We start from the raw sequence: 27967 nt of genomic DNA, 5'->3' as shown, positions 1-27967 counted from the left end.
AGCTACACAAGAAGGTAGCATCATTCATTCAACAGCTATGTTTTGAGCACTTGCTATGACACAGGAACAAGGACGTGGGCTCCGACATCAGACAGACCCAAATTCAAATCCCCCTCTGCCACATTCTCACTGTGCGACTTTGTAAAAGTCACTGACCCTCCCTGGACCTCATCTGAAGAAGATACTTACATCATAGGTGGTTGACAAGATTGAAGGAGTAATGTAGGTAGAAGATCTAGCATACAGTGAGAGCTCTATTCCGCTGTTGTTGTCGTCATTATCTCAAGGGTAATTAGGATTAGATAAGGTAATGCCATAGGGAATTTAGCACAGTGCCCAGCACACAGTGAGCACTTAATCATTGGCTCAGGTGAATATACTGCATCAGGTTTGCACTCACTGATGTAACATATGTCAGTACATATACTGAGGTGGTTTAGCACAATGGAAGCTTGTTGTTGGTGGACAGCTCTCTTCCAGACAGTCATGTGGAGATCTGGGCCTCTATCTTTTCATGACTATGCCACCACGGGGTGCTTGGGATCCACTCCATCTAAGCAGAAGGGGAAATGGTCAGGTGGATCATTCAAGGGAGGTAGACCAGGCATGGAAGGGGCCCCTAACATTGCCAGTGTCCATTCCATCATCCAGAGTTCAGTCATGTGGCTGCACCTGCCTGCAAAGACACATGGGAGATGCATTGCAACTGTGTGCCCAGGAGGAGGGAGCAGTGTTTTTTTTTTTTAATGTTCATTTATTTTGAAAGAGAGGGCATGAGCAGGGGAGAGGCAGAGACAGTGGGAGACAGAGAGTGCAAAGCTGGCTCTGTGCTGACAGCAGACATCCTGATGTGGGGCTTGAACTCCTGAACCGTGAGATCATGACCTGAACCAAAGTTGGAAGCTCCACCGACTGAGCCACCCAGGTGTCCCTGAGGAGGGAATGCTTTTTAATGACGATCTCTGCCACAAGTGCTTTCGTGGGCACTTGGGACATCGCAAGGAATACAGCACAGCCCCTGCCAACATGGTTCACACTCCAGTTGAGGAAACAAATGAGTAAATAGATTGCTATAGAGCATCACAGTGCTAGGACAGGACAGCACATGATGTTTTAAGAGACAGAGGGAGGGCCTCACAAACTCTTGGGGTGCCATTGAAGCTGAATTGCGCAGGATGGGATTAACCAGGAATACATAGCGGGTACAGAATGTGAAAAGGCCCAGGAAGTAAGAATGACCATGGAAAGTTTAGGGAATCTCCTGTAGATCAGTGGGGCTGCAGTTGAGAATTGAACTGGAAGAGTGAAGGTTGATGAAAGAAGAGAGTGAGGCAGGAGCCAGCAGATTGAGGGCCTTGGATGTCAGTCAGGACACCTGAACACCAAGGAGTCTATTGTGAGTCTTTTTCTGAGTTTTCTTGAACCATCTCAGGCTGGACTGTGCAGTGAGCATGGGGAACGGGATGGGGGGGGTGCATCTCTTTGCAGAGAAGACAAGTTGGGAGGAGCCTGGCAAGGACCTCTACAACGTGGAGGCCACATCCTATGCCCTCTTGGCCCTGCTGGTGCTCAAAGACTTTGACTCTGTACGTCCCATCGCCAGCTGGCTCAATGAGCAGAGATACTACGAAGGTGGCTACGGCTCCACCCAGGCAAGTGACCCCATATCCCCCAGGCACCTGCATGCCTACCTCCTCTGGCTTCCCACTGGCCTCCCAGAGAACATGTTAACCAAGAGGGGCAGTCCTTCTGTCCCACAAGCCACAGTGGCTGTAATGGAATTGAGAGGTCAGGATTTTTTAGTTGTGAACCCAGTGGTGGAGTCCAGACTACATTCTGGATGCCCAAGCTGTGTTCTGAGCCTCCTGATATCTAGACCAGGATCTCAGTTCCACCAGCTCCCAGTGTTAGTTCATCTTACTGTGGGTTCTAGATCATGTTCTTGGACATCAGCTAGGACATCATATAAGCCTCTCTGACCCAGGAGAGTGGGTTCTAGGACACGGTTTCAATAGCCTCAGTCTCCAGTTGACCCCTTTCTTCCTGGAAAGTGGCCAGTCTCTGTCCATTTGAAATCTAGAGCATATGATCAGTATCCCCAAGATCCAAATTCATTCCTTTTTTTTTATTTTTTTATTTTAACGTTTATTTACTTTTGAGACAGAGAGAGACAGAGCATGAACAGGGGAGGGGCAGAGAGAGAGGGCGACACAGAATCCAAAACAGGCTCCAGGCTCTGAGCTGCCAGCACAGAGCCCAACGCGGGGCTCAAACCCACGGACCACGAGATCATGACCTGAGCCGGAGTTGGACGCTTAACTGACTGAGCGACCCAGGCGCCCCTCCAACTTCATTCCTTTTACACAAATGGGTTCTAAACACATTCTCAGTGGCTCCGAACCTTTGTCCTAGACTCTGCCCTGGATGGGTTGTGTCATATTTTCAATGGTGCTAGAGTTTCAGTCCTATACCTACAATTTCTGGTGGATTCTAGACCTGTTCTCAGTGTGTCCAACCTCTTGTCTAAGCCACTGTCCCTTGGAGAATCAAGAACAAGTCCTCAGTGTCTAACAACCCCTAATCTTATCCTCACCTTCTCTGGGGCAGGGGGTCCTAAGCTATAGTCCCAGTACACCCTTCCCTCTGATCTGAGTCTCTTCCTTCCCCAGTGGGTTCTAACCACTTTCTCAGTCTCCTGGCTCACCTTCATTCTTTCTCATGGGCTCTAGGCCACCTTCATGGTGTTCCAGGCCTTGGCCCAATTCCAGAAGGATGTCCCTGACCACAAGGACCTGAACCTGGAAGTATCCATTGAACTGCCCAGCCGCAGCTCTGCCATCAGGCACACTATCCTCTGGGAATCTGCTAGCCTCCAGCGGTCAGCAGAGGTACAACTGCCTCGCCAAACGCTTGCCGTCCCCCTCCACAACAACCAGTGTTTGCCACAGGCGAGAAATAGAGCATATGACTGTAGCAACCAGGGGAAGGCTTGGTTCCCAAATCCTCTCTCTTCTCTCCCTGCTCCCTGCAGACCAAGAAAAATGAGGATTTCGTAGTAACAGCTAAAGGGAAGGGACAAGGCACCTTGTCGGTAAGGAACAGGAACACACACCAGCTTGGCCCGCCTTCTCTCAGCCCCTCTGACCCCGAGGGATGCTCTTCTCAATTCAAGTGGGCTGACACTGCATTGCCCTGTGATCTCACCAGGTGGTGACAATGTACCATGCCAAGCTCAAAAGCAACCACACCTGCAAGAAGTTTGACCTCAAGGTTGATATACGACGAGCTCCTGAAGATGGTAAAAGAGTTAAGACCCTCCCTGTTACCCTTCCCCCGCCCTCATTCTAATGTCTGCCTCCTTCCTGAGTTGGGACCCAGGGACACCTCCCTCCCATTTTTCTGTCTGTGTTTCTAGTCAAGAGGCCTCAGGAAGCCCTGGACACCATGATCCTTGACATCTGTACCAGGTAAGTGATGGGTCACTGGGGGTCATCTTGGCCATTCCTCTGTCTATAGCAAGACTTCTCCTTTCCATGACCTAATCCTTTCTAAGAGCATGTTGTGCATCTGGTATTGTCTGAAGTACCTGCCAGGAGGTGGGTACCCCAGGCAGTCCTCACTTTGCATTGGCAGTCCAACACGAGCGATGGCCCCATAACCTGAAATTATTCAAGCAGTGTCAACAAATCAGTGGGGGAAGTTGCCATTGTTGCATGACCTTCAAAGCGTTTTATCACAGCTTCAGAACTCTCAAACCGCCAGTTAGGAAGGTACAGAGAAATGGAAATTACAGTAACATGAGAATCTGTTTAGCATGCTGTAAACTCCAACATTAGAACACGGAGATAACAAGCGATTGTTGTTCTCCTTTGTAAAACACTCACCAAAAGTGCTGTGGGTCTTCCTTCTGTTGTGTCACTTGGGGCAGGGATTGAGCAGGCATCTTTCCTATGACATAGTGAACTGTCACGCTCCCTGCTAAGTTAGGTCAGCTTCCAACATCCTATCTTTTGAGCGGCCGATGTCACAAGACAGCCGGTCGGTCCCTCCAATGGCTGCAAGGGTGACATTCGCACAGTCTGCTGTTCCTTCTCTAACTCCGTTTCTGTGATTTCAAATTTTGCCTCCAGTGTCTTCATTTCTCTGCTGCCTTTCATCTTGGCTGGCAGATCCCTCTGCCAGTTGACCAGTTTTGTGAAACGCCATGCGGTTTATCCCTGGGAGATAAGGAAGTACCGCAACCACAGGCCTTGCTGCTCAGTGACCCATCACAGACAGACTTTGAAAGGAATGACGTGATTGGTCACTGACCGTGATGCGTGTCTGTGATTTGCACAATGGTTGGTGGACTCGAGATCCAGAGACAAGATTTGTACTCGTACTTTATGCAATTACGACTAATGTACCCTGGTGCTGGGGGCCTGGCGTTATTGAGCTAGGCCATGGTAACATTTTCTCGTCTGCATTTTCTGGACAAATTGAGGCATGGAGAGGTCAAGTGACTCATCAAATGTCATATGGAGCTGGGATTTGAACCCGTGCAAAGGGGCTCCAGAGCCTGAGCTTTTAGTCACCTTGACCATGACACTGCCTTTCCTTTATTCCATTTGGGGAATGTTTCCCACAATCTAATATCCTTCTGTGCTGCTGTGTGGGAACCAGTAACCCCAGTCTCTGACCAGACCCCCTTGTACAGACACTGTGCCCCAGGGCTGACCCTACCCTGGGACCCAAGTGCCCTCTCCCTGCCCTATTCAGGTACCTGGGAGAGCAGGATGCTACCATGTCGATCCTGGATATATCCATGATGACTGGCTTTTCTCCTGACACTGGTGACCTTGACCTGGTATGAAGGGCTTGGGCTTGGGGGCTGGCATCAGTGGACAAAGGCTTGAGGGCAATTTTCACAAGTCTTACCCTTCCGCAGCTGAGCAACGGCATTGACAGATACATCTCTATGTACGAGCTGAACAAGGCCTTCTCAAATAAGAACACCGTCACCATCTACCTGGACAAGGTAAGGCTTCCAATGGGGATCTGACGTCTACCAGGCAGGCCTCCTTCTGGGCCACACCAGGCCCAGTCTAGGAAGTGAGGGGTCTCTGCTGCTGGGTGATGGAGGGAAGGGGCATAAAAAGAAGGTGGACAACCCAGGTCATCTCATCTTTTCTAAAAAGCTTACCTTCTGACCAGTCTCATTCCAACCTCATTTTATACTTGCTTCCTCCAACTTCTTCTCATCATAGTCCTAAACAACTTTTGAAAGGAGCCACTTGGGTTTAAAAAATAAAGTGCTCAGTGCTAAAAAGCATTCCCCTTGCTCCGCTCCCCCTGGGTTTTCTCTCTCCGTGTTTGCTCTCCATCGGACTTTCTGTCACTGCCTTCCTCTCTAACATTGACTTGAGCTTCCTCCTCTCCCCTACTTACATCTTCCTGTTTCCCTATCCTCACATGCCCCCTGCTAACTTCCAAAATTCCCAAAGTCCCCTCACCGCATATTAGTCAGCATAAGTAACACTAGCTGCTGTAATAAACCTCTCGAGAATATGAGGGTCCCAACACAAGAGTCTTGTGCCTCCCACTCAGGTAAAGTCCAGTTGGGAGGCTAAGGGAAGGGTTTTCTGCTCCACACAGTAAGTCAGGGATCCGCTCACATTCCTTCTTGGGGCTCTGCAATCCCTAGGATCTTAGAGTCCTCTGCTGGACCCCTCCTCTCTGGAAGAAAAGAGGATTGTGCATGAGCTAGTGGTTGATGTTTTCTTGTACTGGAGTTTTTGTGCACTTAAATTTTTATAGGATTCCAACCTTACAGGGAAATTGCAGAGCAGTAAAACACAGTTCCATATACTCTCTACCCAACTTCATTAAGTGCTAGCCTGTTCCTCCAAGTACACCTGTCTATGCATATCTATTTCTGTTTCTCTCTCTCCCTTTCTTTGTCTTTATTTTTTCAGCTTGAATGGGGTATCATTGACATATAAAATTGTGTAAGTTTAAGGTGCATAACATAATGATTTGATGTATGTGTATATTGGGAAATGATCACCACCATAAGTTTACTTAACACATTTATTACTTCACATAGTTTTAATGCATGCGCGCGCGCATGTCTGTGTGTGATGAGAACTTTTAAGATCTACCCTCTCAATAAGTTTTTCTTTTCAATTTTCTAATGTTTATTTATTTTGAGAGAGACAGAGAACACAAGCAGGGGAGGGGCAGAGAGAAGTAAAGACAGAATCCCCAGAAGGCTCTGTGCTGTCAGAGCAGAGCCCAATGTGGGGCTCAAAGTCACAAACCCATGAGATCATGACCTGACCTGAGATAAAGAGTCGGATATTTAACCGACTATGCCCTCCTGGTGCCACCCCAACAACTACTTTTAAATATAGCATTCAGTACCATTAACCATGGATGTTTTTATGGGCAGAGACAGCAGTCCGGTGGCCAGAACGGATCAATCACATGGCCACACTGAACTAGGAAAGGAAGCTGACAGGGATAATGTAGCTGTGAGCCCTGGAGAAGTGGAAAATGGCTGTGTTGAAGTGCTCATCAGTCTTTTGGTGGAGACTCCTGCTCCCTCACTTTCTCCACCACTGTCTCAACCCCCAGGACCCTATGCTGGGCTCCATTCCGTGTGGCCCCACTGACCAGCCTCCTCCTTCCCCCCAGATCTCACACGACCTGTCGCGCCACTCTCCAGCCTCCTCCTTCCCCCCAGATCTCACATGACCTGTCGCCCCACTGACCAGCCTCCTCCTTCCCCCCAGATCTCACATGACCAGGAGGACTGTCTGACCTTCAAAGTGCACCAGTACTTCAACATGGGGCTTATCCAGCCCGGGTCGGTCAAGGTGTACTCCTATTACAACCTAGGTGAGCAGCCCACCTAGGGTCTGGGGAGCCTGGGGGGCCTGAGGGTCCAAGGGATCCGTGCGAGGCGGGGGTCTGAGGGTCCCAGGGTTGGGGACCTGGCCTCTCCAGGTCTGAGGGACTGGAGTTGGGAATCCAAGCCCCTGGGTCTCTGGGCTGGAGGCCCTAGCCCTCTGACACCTCCCTGCCCTCTGCCCACAGATGAGAATTGCATCCGGTTCTACCACCCAGACAAAGAAGACGGGTTGCTGAGCAAGCTCTGTCACAAAGACATGTGCCGCTGTGCTGAGGGTGGGTGCAGAGAAGCATGGAAGGGTGGACACACACCCCCGGATCCTCCTTCCATGGGGGTGGCCCAAGGGGGCTCTGAAAGCCCACACCCAGTGGACACCCACACGGACCCAGGGGCGGGGGGCCCTGGACAACACGTGTGATGTAACCATGTCCCCCACTCATCCACCACACAGAGAACTGCTTCATGCACCCGATGGATGAAAAGATCACCCTGGACGACCGTCTGGACAAGGCCTGTGAACCAGGAGTAGACTACGGTGAGTGGGCACGTGCACGTGGGTGCCTGGGTGAGCGACACTGTGTGGCCATGGCTGTGTGTGTGACCAGCTATGAGTGCCCCTGGCTGCATATGGCTATACGTCAGGCTGTGGTTGTAGCCAATGTGTGTGTGGGTGTAAATGTGTTATGAGGGGCCATGAGTGCATGGGGAGCCATGCTAATGAGTCGGCCGGGTGTGCAGCCAGTGTGAGAGCAGATATGGTCGTCTGCCCGTTGTGTGTGTGACATTGTAGTCATGCCAAGCCATGGAGATGAGAGACAGTGCTTGTGGGGGATAGTGGATGGGAGGTTATGCATAGGACTCCACTGTGGTGAGTGTAATTGTGCACATGGCCGTGTGTGGCTGTGTGACGTGGTGGTTGTGGGAACACATGTGGCAGGTGTGTTACTGGGGGGCAGGGACTGTTGCACGTGTGGCTGTGACCCTGCACGTGTCTGCTTGGGGACGCCATACGCCCAGGTGCGCCTGCAGCTGAGGGTCCCCGCAGCCCCCCTTGCCCGTGACCCCACCGTCCTTCCCCTCCTCCCCCATCAGTGTACAAGACCAGGCTTCTCAAGAAGGAGCTGTCAGAAGACTTTGATGATTACGTAATGGTCGTCGAGCAGATCATCAAATCAGGTCAGCCCTGCAGTCTGTGTTCTGTCTTTCCACTTCCTTCTTGCTGGTTCCCTGCCCTCCCCCACTCAGCGTCCCTGTCCGTCCCTCCCAGGCTCTGATGAGGTGCAGGTTGGACAGGAGCGCAGGTTCATCAGCCACATCAAGTGCAGAGAAGCCCTGAAGCTGCAGGAGGGGAAACACTACCTCATGTGGGGCATGTCCGCCGACCTGTGGGGAGAGAAACCCAAGTGAGTGTCAGCCCTGTGCATGCCCCACCCCCCGCAGTGGGTCACCCCTTCCCATGCTTTCCCTGCCCTGATCCTGACCTGTTGCCATCCCCCAGCATCAAGTATGTCATTGGGAAGGACACCTGGCTGGAACAGTGGCCAGAGGCTGATGAATGCCAGGATGAGGAGAATGAGAAGCTGTGTCAAGACCTGGCCAACTTCACTGAGAACATGGTTGTCTTTGGCTGTCCCAACTGACCCCTGCCCACAGTCCCCACAATAAAGCTTCACTGAGAGTTCATGTGTCTCCCAAAGTCGGAAGGTCTCGGAGAGGGAGGAAGAGGCAGCTGTGATCCCCTGCTTCCTCCCCTGCAACTCCTTCCTCCCTGTGGATCACCTGCACATTTGCTTCCTCCCCCGGGGAGCCCGTGCCCACATGCACCTGCACTGCACCTGCACGTAGTCTGAAGTGAGCCTGCATTTGCGCCAAGTGCTCACCTACTTGCTTTCTTTCCACGTGCATCGTGACCTGTGTGTCCTCTGCCTCCTCCTCTGGGTCCTCACCAGTATCTTCACCTACATCCTTCTCTCATCCACTGTGTGGGTACCAGTACCCTCACCTGCTTTACCCCAGCCCTCAAGAGCATCATTATGCACGAGGGCTCCACAGTCCTCTGCCTCCTCACCTTCATCCCCACCTGGATCCACCACCTCCTCACCTTCTTCCCACCCGGATCCTCTGCCTCCTCACCATCCCCCACCTGGAACCTCCCCCTCCTCATCATCCTCCCCACCTGGATCCTCCCCCACCTCACCTTCCTCCCCACCTGGGTCCTCCACCTCCTCACCTGCCTCCCCACCTGAATCCTCCGCCTCCTCACCTTCCTCCCCTCCTGGATCCTCCACCTCCTCACCTTCCTCCCACCTGGATCTTCCCCCTCCTCACCTTCTTCCCACCTCGTCCTCCACCTCCTCACCTTCATCCCCACCTGGATCCTGTCTCCTCACCTGCCTCCCCACCTGGATCTTCAGCCTCCTCACCTTCCTCCCACCTGGATCCTCCACCTCTTCACCTTCCTCCCACCTGGATCCTCCACCTCCTCACCTTCCTGCCACCTAGATTCTGCCCCTCCTCACCTTCCTCCCACCGGGATCCTCCCCTCCTCACCTTCCTCCACTCCTGGATCCTCCACGTCCTCACCTTCCTCCCACCTGGACCCTCACCTTCTCAACATCCTCCCCTCCTGAATCCTCTCCCTCCTCACCTTCCTCCCACCTGGATCCTCCCCCTCCTCACCTTCCTCCCATCTGGATCCTCCCCCTCTTCACCTTCCTCCCATCTGGATCCTCCCCCTCCTCACCTTCCTCCCACCTGGATCCTCCACCTCCTCACCTTCCTCCCACCTGGATCCTCCCCTCCTCACCTTCCTCCCCTCCTGAATCCTCTCCCTCCTCACCTTCCTCCCACCTCGACCCTCACTCTCCTCATCTTCCTCCCACCTGGACCCTCACCCTCCTCACCTTCCTCCCACATGGATCCTCCCCCTCTCATCTTTGTCCCACCTGGATCCTCCCCTCTTCACCTTCTTTCCATCCTGGATCCTCCCCCTCCTCACCTTCCTCCCACCTGGATCCTCTGCCTCCTCGCCTTTCTCCTACCTGGATCCTCCCCCCCTCACCTTCCTCCCCACCTGGATCCTGTCTCCCTACGTTCATCCCCACCTGGATCCTCCACCTCCTCACCTTCTCCCCACTTGCCCCTCATCTGCAGCTCACTTACAACTCCATTCACTACTTTGCCTGCATTTCAAGCAGCTGTGCCCAGAAGGGGGCGTTAAGGGGCAGGCTGGGCTCATTTCCACTAGAGATATGCGTGAACCAGGGAGGGGAAGGAATGAGTCAGCATTCAAGGGCTGAAGGGGGGTTGTCGTGGGGGTATTGCGGTCACAGCACCACCTGCACTGCATCGGGGGCAGCAGTCACAGGTGAATAGTTTCACTCTCTGCAGACAGAACTGAGTCCCTGGATGTCTCTTCTGTTTAATAACACCACCAGTAAGTCTAGGTCTGTAGATGTTGGGATCCAGTCCCTGACTCTAGATGAGGTCATCATGGGAAAAGCCTTGAGCCTGGCAGTCACCCCTTCTCAGCCCATTTCCTGTGTGAAATTGGCTGTGTCCTGTGAACCCCACCTCCCAATTCCAGGAATATGAGGGAAATACATTCACCGTCCCTCCTGCTACTTCCAGTCCCTGGTTGTCAGCACCCCTGTCAAGGGGAGACTCAAAAGTCCTCATCACTCATTAGGTGTCCCAGCCGACCTGTGTCAGGTTGCCCCTCCGGCCACCTTTATGTCCTTCTTGTCATGGTTTTTCATGCCAATTCCCCCTTTCTTCTGCCCTGGGATTCATTTTCTTCCTTTTTTTTTCAGAAAAAACAAAAAAAAAAAGACATTGGTATTGTTCTGTTTGGGCACCTGTGGTTCCAGACTGCAAACAGCACAGACCTGATCATGAGACTCACATTCTAAAGACAGTGTAGAGTTGATTTCAGACAGTTAAGGTGTCCAAAAAGGAATGAAGAACAGGGCACTGTGAGAAAACCTGCCTACGTTGGGGCCACCACTAGTTGTTTAGATCAAATAATGGCCATTTTATGTGTCAACCTAGCTAGGCTATGGTTTACTCAAACACTGATCTCCATGCTGCTGCATAGGTAAACCTTAGATGTGATTCACACCTACAGTCAGTTGACTTTCAGGTTACACTTGATGTTGTGAGTGGGCCTCATCCAATCAGTTGAAGGGCAGAAGAGGAAAAGAATCGGTTTCCTAAGGAAGATGGAATTCAGGATATCAGCATAGAAATTCTGCCCGAGTTTCTAGCCTTTAGACTCAAAACTATAACATCAACTCTTTTTTTTTTTTAATTTTTTTTTCAACGTTTTTATTTATTTATTTTTGGGACAGAGAGAGACAGAGCATGAACGGGGGAGGGGCAGAGAGAGAGGGAGACGCAGAATCGGAAACAGGCTCCAGGCTCCGAGCCATCAGCCCAGAGCCCGACGCGGGGCTCGAACTCAGGGACCGCGAGATCGCGACCTGGCTGAAGTCGGACGCTTAACCGACTGCGCCACCCAGGCGCCCCTAACATCAACTCTTAAATGAATCTCCAGCCTGCTGGCTTGTCTGTGGATTTTAGACTTGCTAAACCCCAGTCACATGAGCCAATTCCTTAAAATAAATTGTGTATGTGTGCATGTGTGTGTGTGTCTGTGTGTGAGTGCAGACAGATAGATGATAGATAATAATAGGTGGTAGATGGATGGATGGATGGATGGAGATATATTACTGGTTCTCTTTCTCTGGAGAGTCATGACTAATGCAGATGGTCAGGGAATACAAAGAAACCTATCATGAGGAGGGGATTCTTAAGCCAACACACAGATGACAAAGAGGAGAAAGCCTTGGAGGATTTGAGCCACGAGGCGTCATGTGCTAGCCCCTGACCACTCCGTGGGAAGCCACTGCAAGATTTTTTAAATTTTTTTTAATGTTTATTTATGTTTGAGACAATGCAAGAGACAGAGTGCAAGCAGCAGAGGGACAGACAGAGGGAGACCCAGAATCAAAAGTGGGCTCCAGGCTCTGAGCCGTCAGCCCAGAGCCCAACGCGGGGCTCAAACTCACGAACCATGAGATCATGACCTGAGCTGAAGTCGGATGCTTAACTGACTGAGCCACTCAGGTGCCCCAGCTGCTGCAAGATTTTAAGCAGGGAAGACATGAAGGCTGACTTATGTGTTTGGAAAGCTGATGGTAGCAATTCCAATCCTAGCTATCTGCCCAAAGACTTGGAAGCTGGTACCCAGACAAATATACGTGCGAGCATGCTCATAGCAGCACTTTGCCCAGGAGCCCAAAGGTGGAAACGACTGAAGCATCCCTCAGCGCGTGAATGGGCAAGCAAACTGGGATGTGTCCATACACTAGAACATTCCTCAGCCCTAACAAGCAAGGACCTGGCTGAGACTTGAAAACATTATACTCAGTGAAGGAAGCCAGACACAAAAGACCACAGGTTGTGTATTTCCACTTTTATGAAATACCTTCAACTATTCAGGACAGGTAACTCCATAGAGCAGGAAAGCTGACTAGTGGTTGCCAAGGGCTGGGAGGCCTGGGGGATGCGGACTGCTTTATGGATATGGGCTTACTTTTCGAGGCACTGAAAACGTCTGGGGACCAGAGTTGTCCGACTGTGGAAATGCCCTAAATACCGCTGAACTGCTCACTTTAAAATGGTTGCTTTTATGTTATGTGAATTTCACCTCTAAAATAAAAGAAAATAGTAAATTAAATTAAGCCATATAAATTAAAGGAAACAAATACACAAGTTCATACTTGTAGAGGGCAGAGAATGAATTAGGAGGTGGCAAGAGGCAGAGAGAACGTCCAGCTGGAAACCACTGCAAGAGTCAGGCCAGAAATGACGGATGCCCTAGTGTGTTAGTGCAGTCTGGCGGCTGTAACAAGATGCCCTACACCGGGCGCCTCAAACGGCAGACATGCATCTCTCAGGGTTCCGGAGGCTGGAAGTCTGAGACACAGGTGCCAGCTTGGTCGGGCTCTGGTGAGGGCTCTGTTCCTGGCTTGTAGACAGTGGCCCTCTCACTGGGTCCTCAAACGTCTTCAAATGGCAGAGACGGAGAGGAAGAGGGAGAGAGGGAGGGAGAGAGTCTCCCGTCAGGGGCACTCAGCCCATTCAGGAAGACTCCACCCTCCTGACCTGACCGCCTCCCCAGGGCCCCACCTACAGAGGCCATCAGGTAGGTGATCAGGACATCACCAAATGAACGGGGGAGGGGCACAGACGCTCAGCCCACAGCACTTAGCAAAGGCAGTAGCAGTGGGTCTGGAAACGGGCGGCTGGGTTCAGATCAGACGCTGAGACTGAATGGCCAGGGCTTGCGAAAAGGTGGGATGTGGGGGAGAAGAGAAAGAGGGCTACTCAGGCCAGTTCGAGGTGCCCCCGGGACCACTTCCAGGCCTTGGATTCAGCCTAGTTAACCTAGCGGCTGGTGGTTACACCACCTGTCTGTGAGTTCCAATTTGAACTTGCATCCATGCATGCACGCATGCACACACACACTCACAGGCACACTCATGCACATGTACACACATCCACACATGCAGGTGTATGTGTGTCTGCACCTGCACACACTTGCATGCATGTACACTCATGCACACCTCACATGCATATGCACCTACATGCACACACACGTGCATGCATGGTCATGCACACCACATATGCACATGCACCTACATGCACACCCCTGCTTGCATGCACACTCATGCACATCCACATGCACATGCACCTACATGCACACCCCCACTTGCATGCACACTCATGCACACCACACATGCACATGCACCTACATGCACCCACATGCATGCACAATCATACACCCCACACATACACACACACCTGCATACACACACCTGCACACACCCGCATGTGTGCATAGATTCACCAACATGCATGCCTGCCCCTGCACTCATCTCCATGCACACATACACACAGCATACACACGCACACATGCACTGGACCCAATATACACCCCTGGACACACCCACACACACAAAAACCACTCTCGTAGTTTGCACTTCCCTAACCACCATCTCAAACATTCTATAGTATTTTCTTCTTTACTAGGCTCATGGTCTCTCACCCCAAGAATGGGAGCTCCGTAAGACCAGGGACTTTTGTCTCTCTTGTTCACGGCTGTGCCCTCAAGCCTAGAACAGTACCTGGCACACAGAGATGATCTATAAATATTTGGTCACGGAGTGAATGAAGTGGCCACAGGGAAAAACTGGGGCCTCCCCCCTCCATCCCTACCTGAGTCACATCTTTAGATGCCCCTGGAAAGAGTGAGAGGCTGTATGAGTGAGAGTGAGATGGGGCCAGCCTGGGGGTGGGAGGACAGGAAGAAGAGGAGGGCCAGTGGGGAAAGGGGAGGGGCTGAGCCCCTGCTCTAAAGGCTGAACCCCGGGACCCACGGGTGCCTGTCTGCAGCGTGCGAAGCCCAGAAGCATTGGGCAATCGTGGTTTCCTCCCTGCCCTCAGGGACCCAGCCGTGCGAGCCCAGCCCCGAGGTGTCTCAGGACATGGAGGAGACGGTTGTGCGGCCCTCAGTGTTTGTGGTGGACGGACAGACAGACATCCCATTCACACGGCTGGGGCCCAGCCGCCGCCAAAGACAGCCCTGCAGTGCATCCCAGCTGGGCCTGGGCCTCCTGCTGCTGCTGCTGGCGGCTGGGCTGGCCGTCCAGGGCTGGTTCCTGCTGCAGCTGCACTGGCGTCTGGGGGAGATGGTCACACCCCTGCTGGTGAGTGGGGCTTCGGGGCTCGTGGAGGTGGGTCTCCTGTGTCACTGTGCGCGTCTCTGTGCACGTGTGTGCAAGACCATAGGCTAACAGCAGCTCAGTGCAAGTCAATTCACTTCTCTGAACCTCAGTTTCCTCATCTGTGAAATGGGTGGGATCGTAAGAGTGCCCACCTCACAGGGAACGAGATACGATATTGCGTGTGTGGTGCCCGGCAGTGGCTGCCCAGGGCAAGAATTCAACCAACCAGAACCGATATTTTTTTTAAACTGAGATATAAATGACATGTTAACATTCTGTCGGTTTCAGGTGTACAACATAGGGCTTTGGTACATTTATACTGCAATATGATTGCTATTGTAGCATTAGCTAACCATGCTGTGGGGTCACATAACTACCATTTCTTCTAGTAGTGGTAACAAATAAAACCTAGATCATAGCACATTTCATGTTTATAACACAGTCTTGTTGTCTGCAACCCGCTGAACTGATGTTCGGACATTGCGAAGTATTGTCAGCCATACCCTGATCACCATTATTCGGGACTGTCACTAATTCACCTTGTCCAAGTCTGCGAGAATCTCTCTCTGCCTCTGTTTACGGTTGGCTGTGGATGTTATCTGTTTGCCACACCTGTGAGTCTCTGCATCCCACGCCATGGCCGTGTGGTCTTGGCCCTTTGCGTTGTGTGTTTCCAAGGCATTTGTCCTTGTGACTGGATCTGACGGCCGCATGGGCATGTCGCCCGTGTGAACCCGTACTGCTGTCCTGTGTGCGTGCGCCCACATGTCCACGTACTGGCCTGTCTACAGCCCATGTGCTGAAGACCCACCCAGATCCATAAACCACACACCCATGTATCTGTGTCCACGGGTCACGTAAGTGTCCAGGTCTGTGCCCTATGTCACATGCCCATATCCACTTGTTGCCACAGATGTCCACGTGTCCTGCCATCTCGATGTGTACATGTCTATAATATTCTCATATTGTGCCTACTATGCTCCAGGCACTGGAACATGCTTTTGTCCCTGTGAATTCACTGAATCTTAAACAGGCAGCATTCGTATGTCTATTTGCAGAGGGGGAATATGAGAGCCCGGGTGGTTACAAGGCTGCTGGGTGGGGCAGGAGCGTGCACATGGCCCTGGGCACTGGGGTGAGGACAGTGTCCGTGTGCCGCATCTGTGTGTGTCTCACAGCCATGAGTCTGAGGCTGCCAGTGTGTGGGCCACGCAGGTCCTCACCGTGGGTTTCTCTGCATTTTCAGGATGGAGAAGCAGAATCCTGGAAGCAGCTGACCCAAGGTGAGTCAGAGTCCTGGGTCCTGGGGAGGGCGGGGGTAGGATGGTTCCCACGTTGCCCCCGCCCCCTCAGCCGGTTGCCCAATGTGATTTACACAACTGGCCTGAGCTCCACAGGTGCCCCTCCCCCGGGCCTGAGAAGCAGAAGTCTGGGGCACTCCGGAAAGGGTGGGGTTGACACCAGGAGGTGGACCTGATGACCCTGGCTGGAGGCTGGCCCTCACCCCTCACCTCCTCTGCCCCTAACCGCTCACCATCTCTCTCCAGGACGAAGGTCCCTCCAGGCCAACCCAGCAGCACACCTCACAGGTGAGGGGGACCCCGGGTGGTGACATGGGAGAGGGGCAGGGTGTCCTGGGGAGACCAGACAGACACCCAGCATGTCTGAGTATTCATTCAGTCACCCGTTCACTATTGATTCACAGACCTGCCCCGCTGCCTATGTCCATGCATTTCTCATATCATTGAATAAACCCTTACAAGGCGCTCACCGTGTGTCACGGGCTGTAATACGCTCTATACATATTAATTCATTAAATCTCAAGGAGGCGCTATTCATATGTCCATTTTAATGGAGAAAAACCAAAGAGCATGGAGATTACAAGTCTTCTGGCCCGGGGTGCGCTCTGCCTCTGTTCCTTGGTTATGCCACTCACAAGTTTTGATGCTTTTGGCTGGTCACTTAATGGCTCCATGCCTCAGTTTCCCCACCTGCAAGGGGAGGGCGTAAGAAGCAAGTGACTTGGCCTTTCGGTGCCTCAGTTCCCTCCCCTCAAAGTGGGAATAAAGTGAATTAACACATATAAAGTCCCCAACCTAAAACGGAGGGGAGTCGTCGCCCCCGCCCATCCGCAGAGGGACACATGCTGACCAGACCCCTCTGTCTCTGCCCCCAGGTGCCAACTCCAGCCTGACGGGCAGCGGGGGCCCGCTGCTCTGGGAGACAAAGCTGGGCTTGGCTTTCTTGAGGGGCCTCAGCTACCGTGACGGCTCCCTGGTGATTGCCCGGGCTGGCTACTATTACATCTACTCCAAGGTGCAGCTGGGGGGCGTGGGCTGCCCGCAGGGGCTGACCAGCGGCCTGCCCATCACGCATGGCCTCTACAAACGCACACCGCGCTACCCCGAGGAGCTCGAGCTGCTGGTCAGTCGGCGGTCACCCTGTGGGCGAGCCACCGGCCCCCGCGTCTGGTGGGACAGCAGCTTCCTGGGAGGTGTGGTGCACCTGGACGCTGGCGAGGAGGTGGTCGTCCGTGTGCCGGATGAGCGCCTGGTCCGGCTCCGTGACGGGACCCGCTCCTACTTTGGGGCCTTCATGGTGTAAGAAAGGAGTGACAGTGATGCCTCCCTCAGAGGGTGCCTTGGGGAACCGAGAACCCGGCGAGCGAAGAGCTCAGCGGGCACCTCCAGGGGCCGACAACCCAGCCACCCCTGAAGGTTGGAGACCCAGCTGGCACCCCTGGAGCCCCAAAGGAAACTGCAGAGCCACTACGGGCAATACTGAAGACAAAGACCCAGAGACTTGAGGGTCTGTAGGCCCCCCAACCGGGGGAAAGCTGATCTGCCTGATATTCAGGAAGAAGGGGTGAGGGGTGGGTATTTATGTTTTCGATTCAGAGAAGAGTGGGACGTGGGGGTCCAGAGACTTTGGCCCAGGACGGGCAACCCCAGCCTTCCCCACTCTCATGAGTGTGGGTGGTTGGAGGAAGGAAGTCATCATCAAGACTGACCCATGTGGACAGCCCAGCCAGTCCCCCCCACGGCCATAGCCACACACTCAAGATCTGCTCACAGGTCTGTGGCTGTACCTCCTCCTGGCTGTGTAAGTTCACCCTCAGAGACACAGGTGCAGGGATGTGCCGGTGACCACCAGCTCTCCTGGGAGGGAGAGGCTCTGTAGTGTTTGTGATTTCCTTGGTGTGAAGGCTCCCGTCACGGCTGGTTTCTGGCTACCAACGTATCACCAGCTGGCTGGCTGGATCTCAGCACTGCTGGGTGTTCACATCCCACCAGGACACTCGGCTGTGTTTCAGCACCCAGGTCAGGGTCTGGCATGTAGCAGGCACCTGGAAAATGTTTGCAGAGAGAAGAAAGGGAGGAAGGGAGGAGGGTAGGAAGGAAGGGAGGGAGGGAGGAGGGAAAAGAAGAAGGGAGGAGGGGAAGGAAGAAGGGAAAGAGGGAAGGAAAGGAAGATGGAGAGAGAATGTGGACATGCCTACGGCATCACAGAAAATCACAAGGTGCCCTTCAGATCTGCACTCGTACACACAAAGCATCAGATACTCGCACAGTCACACACAAGTCATAGGACCACAAACACACAGTCAGATTATGTGACGTATGACACATATATCCTACATAAGTCATCATCACAGCCACAGTGACCCAAAGGGGCCATACGGTCACACCAAGTGTCACACATGGGATGCCACGCACATCACATCAGATGCTGCATCACGGTCCCAACCCGTCACACACACACCACATCACACACAGCCTGAGGTTCCTCCCAGCTAAGACCAATACATCCTGGGATGAGGACCACTGTCGGCAGCCCTGGGCTCCCTGACCATGGGTCTTGGAAATAAATGGTAAATGTTGCAACTGGGTCTGTCTCTTCTCAGGGGAATGGTGGCTTGTAGGCAGAGGGGCGGTAGATGGGGTCACCTGTGGAGGTCACTTTATAGATAAGTAAACTGAACCCAGCTGGCCCAACTCCCTGTAGGAAGCTCGGGGGCAAGGGTGGGAGAAATCAGAAGCCTCATGCCCAGATCTGCCTCCCCCTCAAATCTCCCATTCCTGATGACGAAGTGAAGGCTACACCCTGCCAAGCACCCTGATTGCGGACATCGGGACAGAGTGGCGGTCTACGCAGCCAGCTGGAAGCTCGAACGAAGTGGGAACACGGGAAGAGTGAGGAGAGAGAGGGGCAGACAACAATATGCATACAAATCAGGCGGTCTGTAGAGATGAGCATGTACCCTGGTGTGGCTGGAGGGAGGTGTTGGTGCCCAGGACCCAAAGCTGAGGGCTCAGACCCCAGAGGTAGACGATTATTGTTGTTAGTGTTTATTTATTATTGTTGATAGTGCTGTCATCGTTGGCCTGAACAGGGAGGGAGGGAAACAGGCTTTGCAGTCAGATGGTCCTGGGTTCCAATTCCACTCTGCCACCTGCTCCTGTGTGACCTCAAGCAAGTCCCACCACCTCTCAGTGCCTAAGTTTCCTCATCTGCAAAGTGGGAGGTAACACCGGCTTTGCCCGTGGGGCTGTTGTAAAGATTGCATCAGATCAGACACAGAAAAGGCCATTATAGCATTTGTCAGGCACTTTCCCTATTTCAGGCATCTTGTGTGAGTCACATCTTTAGATGCCTTATATACATACCTGGGCGGGAGCTATTGCTGTCCCCATGTTCCAGACGTAGAGGCAGGAATGTTGGACTCCCCCTCCATTCCCACCAAGGGCACACAGCTTCATGCCTCTCTGCCCTTGAGGACTGGTGGGAGGTGGGGCAGCCCCTAATGCCCAGCCCCAGCCCCCGCTGGAGTTTCCTTTACTCTTATCACCGTTTTTTTCTGTTTCCGTGGCTTTGATGAGACCAAGGTGTGGGGACAATGTATTACAAAGCCACCAGCAGCCACCAGCTTCCGCCTGAGGATGGAACCTGTCACTAAGTTTAGCCTCCAAAGATCATTCCTGGGAGGGGCCTCCGGCCCTGAGGTGGTACAGCGAGTGGAAGAAAAGAGGGTGGGCAAGAGGATGGGTAGGGTAGGAGGGAGATGGAAAGAGAAGGAGGGGAGGGGAGGGAAAGATGGAGGGAGGCAGGAGGGAGGAGGAGCAGAGAGCCCCGAAGGCAGGTGTCGAGGCTGGTGCACCAGGAGACCTAGACTTTCAGATAGCGCATGGGGTAGAGAGCCCCCAGTCCAGGCCATTGACCTACTTTACAACTTCTGAGAAGTTTATCTGTTTGATTTCCGCTTTCACCTCCCATGCTCTGGCATCTGTTTAGATATCACCTTCCCCCACAATCAGCTTTCCTCCAGACCTGAAGTGTGCATTCCTACCCTCCCCCAGCCCCTGGGGCTCTTGCCAAGACCCAGAGGCAGTAGAAGTAAAAATAATGATGATAAATCATTTATTAACCTCCTATTATCGTGCTGTGTCCCTCCTGCTAAATAGCACTGTGTTCAAATACTGGGATGCATTGTCTCAGAGAAACAGAATGGGTCTTTGAGGGAAGCCAGGCCTCCACTCTGCCATTTCCCAGCTGGGTGATCTCGGGATCCATCCTTGGCCTCTCTGGGCCTCAGTTTCCTCATCTGTAAAAGAACACAAATAGTGGCCTCTACCCTACCGTGGTTATTGTGAGATGAAATGGCTTGAGTGTTTAAGTAGTTTCCCAGAGCTTGGCCCACAGTGAGCTCTTTAATCCACAGTAGATTTTTTTTTTTTTTTTTTTTGCATAAGCATAGCTGTAATCGTGTGTACATTTAAAGTGTGAATTCTTTTCAGTGATTATATGAAAGGTGACCTCACATCCACAGGCCACATCTAGTCACGGGGTGTGTTTTTAAAATGGAAATTAGTAGCCAATATTTAAACGTGACAAAACTTTGCATGTGGACAAATCTGAATTTCTGGATTTTCTTGGAAATTTGGAAGCTGTGAACAACAACCCAGGCTGGGCAGTAGCTGTCCCTGTTGGATAGGGCAAGGGGTCTCACCAGTCTCCACCACTCCTCATTGTCTCCCATACAGAGGCTGAATGTCAGTTGTCTTTCAGCAATGTGTTTATGTGGTTTTTCTCTTAAAGTAATAAGGATCCTCAATCATACTTCTACTGTCCTCACCGCTTGCCAGACACTGTGCTAAGCGCATTGATTCACAGTAACTCACTCAATCCTCGCGATGACCGTGGGGTGGGTAGTGTTGTAATACCCACCTTAGGGGGAAATCTAAGCACAGAGAGATGAAGGTGGAAAAATAAATGACAGCCTGAGATGACCACAAGTTTCAAGAGGAGCGAGGGTTCATAGTGTTATTATTCATTTCCTGATGCTGCTTAACGTGGTACGATTGATGATCTTTTAGTTCTAGAAGTCAGAAGTCAGAAATGAGTCTTACGGCACTGAAACCAATGTGCCGGCATGGCTTCATGCCTTCTGGAGGGGAAGTGTGGCTCCAAATCTTTTTATCGGGGTCCTCCCAAACTGCAACACATACATAAGTCGCAATATATATGCATAATATAAGCAATACATAAGCATACATAAGTCACAATTTGCAAGGAGTGCAGATAACATAACTTCCTTTTTACTCCTAATGCCACTCGATTTGTGCAGAGAGCCCTTTGCACCAGGATGCTGAAAGCTATTATCAGTCAATTGGGAACCACCCTTCCCACATGCTGCTTTCCCAAGACTGCAAAAATTTCAGGGAGCTTAGCCAACGCCTCAGCATTAAGACTGATGGAGGGATCCAGATGATTCTCGCCTGTCCACACAGGTGCCCACTGTCAGCCTGCTTTTTACCCATCAGCCCTCCATTTTCATGCTTGTGACCTATCAAGACTGGAGCACTCTCTGCTGCTCCTGAGCCTTGCTCACAAGGCTGATTTTCAGCCAGGCTGAGGCACCGGAAACTCTTTGAGGCTGTCTGTGGCTTCAACTGCCCAGAGACACCGTCGAGTCATTTCCTTTTTGGGGACCTGCGACTTCTCTGGGCTCTGCAATGAAGGACTCGAGGCTCTTCTAGTTTGAGGTGCCCCTAGAATTTCTCTGGGGAGCTTTCTCCACCTCTTTTCTTTGTTCCAAAAAGCTGAACACAGGAGCTTCCCCCTGTTCTGGGTGCTGAATTGTGTCCCCCCAAATTCATATGGTGACCTCTAACGCCCAGTACTTCAGAATGTGACTGCTTTTGGAAATCAGGCCTTTAAAGAGAAAACTAAGGTTAAATAAGGGGTATTTTTTTAAGTATACTATACACCCAACATGGGGCTCATGGGGCTTGAAGTCCCGACCCTGAGATCAAGAGTTGCATGCTCTACTGACTGAGCCAGTCAGGCACCCCTCCTGGGTCCTTATAAGAAGAGGAGATTAGGGCACAGACACACACAGAGGGATGACCACGTGAGGACACAGGGAGAAGGCAGCCATCTACAAGCCAAGGAAAGAAGCTGGAACCTGGAACCTGGAAGAATAGTCCTCTCTAATAAAGGGAGTCTAGAAAAACCCTACCTATTATGGATGAGAAGAAAAGTCACCCACAAGAAATCAAGACCTCAGACCTGCTCAACAGGTGAGTGAGTACGGAGTTTCTACTTAACAGAAAGTCTGTGGGGACAGAAACTTTTGTCTCTTGTGTTTTGTGTTTTATTCTCCCTCTTACGGCCGGGACCCAGAACAGTGCCTAATACACAGTAAATTCTCAAACAATAATGGCTAAATAAATTAACTGTGACTTACCTTGATGAATAAATGTGACAGAAGTGAATTACCTGAGTTCTAGAATGTAGGCCTTAGAAGACTGCAGCTTCCACTTTTGCCTTCTCAGAGTCCTAAGTGCAAAGAAATATGGCTATCCTGTGAGTGAGGACGGGTGGACAGAGACGTTCTGGAGGGTGACAGACATGGGTGTGAAGCCGTAATAGTTTTACCAGCCCCAGATGAGCTGCCCCAGCTTTTGGAGCTGAAGCTAACTATCCCCCCCCCCCCCCCCGCAAGCCCTGCAGGGCCATCTCATTGAATTGTAAGCAAATACAACAGTTGTTGGTTTAAACCACTAAGTTTTAGACTGGTTTGTTATGCATCAGTAGGTAACTGACAGAAGTTGCAAGCTTTTTTTTTTTTTTGAGAGAGTGCACAAGCGAGCAAGGGGCAAGAGAGAGAGAGAGAGAGAGAGAGAGAAAGAATCCCACTAGGGGTAGAGAAAGAGAGAAGGAGAAGCAGGATTCACCGAAGCGGGGTACGAGCTCAGCGGGGCCCAAGGTCACCCGTTGTGGGACTTGAACTCACAAATCATGGTATCATGATTAGCCGAAGTCAGATGCTTAATAACTGAGCCACCCAGGCACCCTGCAAGCTTGTTTCTATTATTGTACACATAGGCAGGCAGACAGACAGAGAGGTGGATAGATGGGTAGGGGAGGGATGAATGAATGGGTAGACGGGTTAAAGTATGGATGGGTGGGTGAGAAGATGTATGGGTCAATGGTTGGATAAATATGTGGATGGGCAGTTGATAAGTGGATGATCAATTGAATAGATGGATGGGTGTACAGATAGAACAGTAAATGGATGAATGATGAGTGGATGGATATACACACATATTCTAAATCAAACTTATGCAGAGTAACAACCTATTTTGGCATAAAGTAAAGAAATACTAAGTCATATAATGTAGGCGTGTATGGTAGGATGTACCCAAATTTTAAGTTACAATCTGTGAAACTAAGAAGAAGAAAAAAAAAAAAACAGGGCTAGTCTGTATTCCAAACTTCTATCCAACTTAGAAGAAGCAATAGGTTGTCATATAGTCATCATTCTGGTGACAAGAAAGTTATCTGGGAGCATTCTTCGTTTTCCAAGAGGAAGCCAGGCAGATAAACCCTATCCAACTATACGTATACCAGTACCACACTGCTTTCATTAATATAATGAATATAATGAACATAGTAAGTCCTGCTATTTGGGAGGTCCTTGCCTCCTTGGGAGGGCAAGGACCTTTTTATTCTTCATCTTCAGGATTATCTCGGTTATGTAGGCCTTTTATTCAGCTTGTCAAGTTCCATGAAAAACCCTGTTGAGATTTTTATTGGAACTGCACTGAATCTGTAGATCAAACTGCAAAGAATGCATATCTTCATAACACTGAGTCTTTCCATCCATGAACATGGTATAACTCTTTTTCCAAAATGGTCTCTTTAGTGTTTCTCAAGAATGTTTCATAATTTTCTCCATAAAGAATTTACATCATTTTTAGATTTCTTTCTAAGCGTGTTACATTTCTTGGTGCTATTGTAAGTGTCATGCCATTTGGAAATTATATTTTCCAACATCTGTTGCTGGTATATACAGTGAGATAGGTGTCAGTAGCTGTCACAACAACATTGAAAAACTGGACATCCTTGTCTTATTTCTGATCTTTAAGTGAATGTTTTTCATGTTTCGCCTTTAAGGATGAATCTGCTGTTAGGTTTTTCAGGTAGCCCCTATCAAATTAAGTAAATCCCCTTCTATTCTTAATTTTCTAAGAGGTTTTTCAAAAATCATACATAAATGTTGAATTTTATTAAATGTTTTCTCTGCATCACATAATTCTTCTCCTTTAAACTGACAGTGTGGTGAATTACATCCATCAGTATTCTAAACTTAATCTAACTTTTTTTTCTTAAGTAAGCTCCGTGCCCAGTACGAAGCCCAAAATGGGGCTTGAACTCATGACCCTGAGAACGAGACTTGAGTCAGATTCTTAACCGACTGAGCCTCCCAGGTGCCCCATTAATCCAACTTTTTATTCATGGAATAAATCCAACTTGATCAGGATATATTTTTTAATACATTACTATATTTAATATATTTTAGATAGGATTTTTGCATCTGTGCTTAGGAGGACCATGGTGTGTGATTTTTCTGACTCATACTATTCTTGTCAGGTTTTGGTATTAAGGCAATGCTGACCTCATTTAAAAAAAAAAAACGGGTGTGCTTTTGTTCTATGTGCTGGAATTGAATTGCACATGGTTAGCATTGTGAGTCACACAGATATTCAGTAAAACTCACTTGTAAAAATATCTGGATCTGTCATCTTATTTGTGGAAAGGTTTTGTGTGTGTGTGTGTGTGTGTGTGTGTGTGTGTGTGGAGGGAGGTTTTTAGTTTGTTATCCAGTTTCTCTAATGACTTTTAACTGTTTTAGATTTTGTATTTCTCCTTGACTTGGTTTTCTAAGCCACATTTTTCTAGAAATTTGTATATTTTATTTACATTTTCACAATTATGGGTGAATAGGTGTCATATTGGTGAATAAAATCATTGCCTTTTCAACCTCTGTAGCCTCTGTCACTATGTTCCCTTTTCCATCATAAATAATTCTGATTTGCACCTTTTCTTTTCTTGGTTTTTGCTCGACCAGTGTCACCAGAAGTTCATCTCTTCTTGTTTTCAAAAAACTAAATCTTGGTCTTTTTATTATGTTTGTTTTTAAAAAAAATTTTTTTTTCCAACGTTTATTTATTTTTGGGACAGAGAAAGACAGAGCATGAACGGGGGAGGGGCAGAGAGAGAGGGAGACACAGAATCGGAAACAGGCTCCAGGCTCTGAGCCGTCAGCCCAGAGCCCCACGCGGGGCTCGAACTCACGGACCGCGAGATCGTGACCTGGCTGAAGTCGGACGCTTAACCGACTGTGCCACCCAGGCGCCCCTAAACGTTACCGATTTTTAAAAAACAGATTTTATCATTTTTTTAAAATTTTTTTTTTCAACGTTTATTTATTTTTGGGACAGAGAGAGACAGAGCATAAACGGGGGAGGGGCAGAGAGAGAGGGAGACACAGAATCGGAAACAGGCTCCAGGCTCCGAGCCATCAGCCCAGAGCCATCAGCCCAGAGCCATCAGCCCAGAGCCATCAGCCCAGAGCCTGACGCGGGGCTCGAACTCCCGGACCGCGAGATCGTGACCTGGCTGAAGTCGGACGCTTAACCGACTGCGCCACCCGGGCGCCCCTTTTATGTTTGTTTTTTAAAGTTTCTACCCTTATTTCGGCTATTTCCTTCCTTATGCTTTCTGTGGATTTATTCTGTTCTTTTCTTTTGGTTACATCTCGTAAGTTTGATACTTAACTATTTTCACCTAGATATGAAAACATTGCATTCCGTGTGTTCTGTTTTGTTAACGAACATTTTCTGCCTTTTGCCTCCTGCATAATTTTGGGGCTTCTCACGCCTGTTTATCACCTGTTGGTAACAATGAACAAAATGCCCACACTCATCCTTGAAAACTACAAGGCTTCTTAATGATTGGTTAAAAAAAAAAAAAAAAAAAGGAGGTGGAAAGAAGGGAGGGAAGGAGAAAGAGAGAGAGATTCTCTAAGTGTTTTAAAATTAGTTTTATTGTTAATTGTGGTAAAACATACACAACATAAAACTTACTATTTAAACCATTTTAACCATTTTAAACCATTTTTAAACCATTTTAACCATTCACCAGCATTAGGACATTCATGTTGTCATGCAATCATCCCCCTCCAGAACTTTCTCACCCTCCCAAACTTGAGAATCTGTCCCTGTGAAACAGTAACTCCCCACCCAACCCCACCCTGGCAACTCCATTCTGTTTTCTGTCTCTATGAATCTGGCCACTCTAAATATTTCATTTGAGTGGGACCATAGAGTATTTGACCTTTCTGTGACTGGCTTATGTCACCGAGCATAATGTCCTCAAGGTGCATCCACGTTGTAGCAGGTGTTAGAATGTCCTTCCTTTTTAACGCTTAAAAATATTCCATTGTGTGACTGTACCATTTTACATTCCTACCAGCTCCCTAAGCATTTTTTACCGTGTATTTTGCAGTGGCTGGGTACATGTTCCATATATGTGACCATGAGATCAAGTTTGTTCATTGCATTATCCAAATCTATATTCTTATTTTTTGCCCACTTGAGCTACCAATGGACAAGTGGGGTGTTTTTAAAATCTCCCGCTTCAGTGGTGTAATTATCTAACACAAGCTATTTTATTCTTCCTTTTTTTTTTTTTTTTTTTCATTCCGGGTCTTCAATGTTTGCAGAGCATTTTATACTAACAGCACATCTCAATTCATACCGTCCACGTTTGAGTAGTTCTGTCAGTTTTTGCTTCACTTACTTCAAGACCGTTTTAAAGTGCATGCACATTAAAACTGTTATAGTTCCATGGCAGAGATTTAGTTATATCTAGTAACACTTTTTACATTAAACTCTGTGCTGTTACTAATAGGGCTAAACCAATTTTCTCTCTAGCTATTTACATCCTTTAACTAGAAACTTGTTATATCTTTTATGTTTAATTTTTTTTAACGTTTATTTATTTTTGGGGGGACAGAGAGAGACAGAGCATGAACGGGGGAGGGGCAGAGAGAGAGGGAGACACAGAATCGGAAGCAGGCCCCAGGCTCTGAGCCATCAGCCCAGAGTCCGACGCGGGGCTCGAACTCACGGACCGCGAGATGGTGACCTGAGCTGAAGTCGGACGCTTAACCAACCGAGCCACCCAGGCGCCCCTCTTTTATGTTTAAATATAAACAACATGTTGCTGGATTTTAAGTTTTCTTATCCAGCCTGACAGTATTTGTCTTTTAATTTGAGGACTTAGACCAGTGCTGTCCAATGCAAACATAACGTGAGCCAGCTCTATAATTTTTCTCTAGCAGCCCCAATTAAGAGTTTAAGAATGGTGAATTTTAATAATACATTTCACTTACCCACGCATCCAGAATGTTAATCATGTCAAAGTGTAATCAGCATAAAGTGATTCATAAGATACTTTACACTCTTACTTGATTCCAGGTCTCCAAATACTGCTGCAGTGAATTTCCCAGTGGCACCAGATGGATCTCAGCCCACACCGCCCACCTTTCAGGTGTTCCACAGCACTGGCCGGCTTGCGCCCACTGTCTCAGGTGGCAGAGATATAGAGTATCTGTGTTCATTCCAATTACTGATGGGTTTGGATTTATTTTGTGATTTCTGACCATCCCTCCTTTTCTATATTTCTTTTACTCTTCCTCCTTGCGTTATTTTGGATTTTTTTTTTTCTCACTACAGTTTTTTCTTCTACTTAGTTCAGAAACAATGTATTCTGTTCTTATTCTTTTGGCCATTTCCTTAGACGTCTTTACGTACAGATTTAATGTGTCAGACTCTAAGGCTTTTCGGGGTTTCATCTCCGGAGGCCTCCTACGGGCTGCCTGTATCCACTCTCGCCTCCTACAGGCCATTCTCTGCATGGCAGTCAAGTGAGATTT

The 27967-nt window shown here is 49.7% G+C and overlaps 2 protein-coding genes and 1 long non-coding RNA gene across 4 annotated transcripts in view; 2 read left to right on the top strand and 1 right to left on the bottom strand.

The window, feature by feature from the left end:
* Window positions 1-8573, top strand: part of LOC111557813 (complement C3-like) — a 39902-nt gene extending 31329 nt beyond the window's left edge. Inside the window, exons 29-41 of the mRNA XM_045044741.1 lie at window positions 1489-1652; window positions 2730-2888; window positions 3032-3091; window positions 3208-3298; window positions 3416-3467; window positions 4759-4846; window positions 4928-5017; window positions 6774-6879; window positions 7078-7167; window positions 7344-7427; window positions 7985-8068; window positions 8160-8295; window positions 8391-8573. Of these exons, the coding sequence (XP_044900676.1) occupies window positions 1489-1652; window positions 2730-2888; window positions 3032-3091; window positions 3208-3298; window positions 3416-3467; window positions 4759-4846; window positions 4928-5017; window positions 6774-6879; window positions 7078-7167; window positions 7344-7427; window positions 7985-8068; window positions 8160-8295; window positions 8391-8532 (1346 nt within the window). The 3' untranslated portion in view covers window positions 8533-8573. The remainder of the gene's footprint in view (window positions 1-1488; window positions 1653-2729; window positions 2889-3031; window positions 3092-3207; window positions 3299-3415; window positions 3468-4758; window positions 4847-4927; window positions 5018-6773; window positions 6880-7077; window positions 7168-7343; window positions 7428-7984; window positions 8069-8159; window positions 8296-8390) is intronic.
* Window positions 8574-14321: 5748 nt separating this feature from the next.
* On the top strand, window positions 14322-18566 carry TNFSF14 (TNF superfamily member 14). The gene is made up of 4 exons (XM_003981725.4): window positions 14322-14664; window positions 15929-15965; window positions 16230-16271; window positions 16859-18566. The coding sequence occupies exons 1-4, from the start codon at window positions 14443-14445 to the stop codon at window positions 17284-17286; spliced, it is 729 nt and encodes a 242-aa protein (XP_003981774.1). The 5' UTR covers window positions 14322-14442; the 3' UTR covers window positions 17287-18566.
* On the bottom strand, window positions 16517-22632 carry LOC109493946. 2 transcript variants are annotated; one of them, XR_006589614.1, is made up of 3 exons: window positions 22430-22632; window positions 17188-18028; window positions 16517-16673 (listed from the first exon to the last, which is right to left on the bottom strand). It is a non-coding gene; the product is annotated as an uncharacterized LOC109493946 (long non-coding RNA). The 2 variants fall into 2 exon arrangements; XR_006589613.1 differs by having other exon boundaries at window positions 16517-18028.
* Between the last annotated feature and the right edge of the window lie 5335 nt (window positions 22633-27967).

Source organism: Felis catus, chromosome A2 (genome assembly GCF_018350175.1).
Source record: "Felis catus isolate Fca126 chromosome A2, F.catus_Fca126_mat1.0, whole genome shotgun sequence".
Taxonomy (NCBI): Eukaryota; Metazoa; Chordata; class Mammalia; order Carnivora; family Felidae; genus Felis; species Felis catus.
Note: the sequence above shows the minus strand (reverse complement) of the source record. Positions and strands in the feature narration are given on the sequence as shown.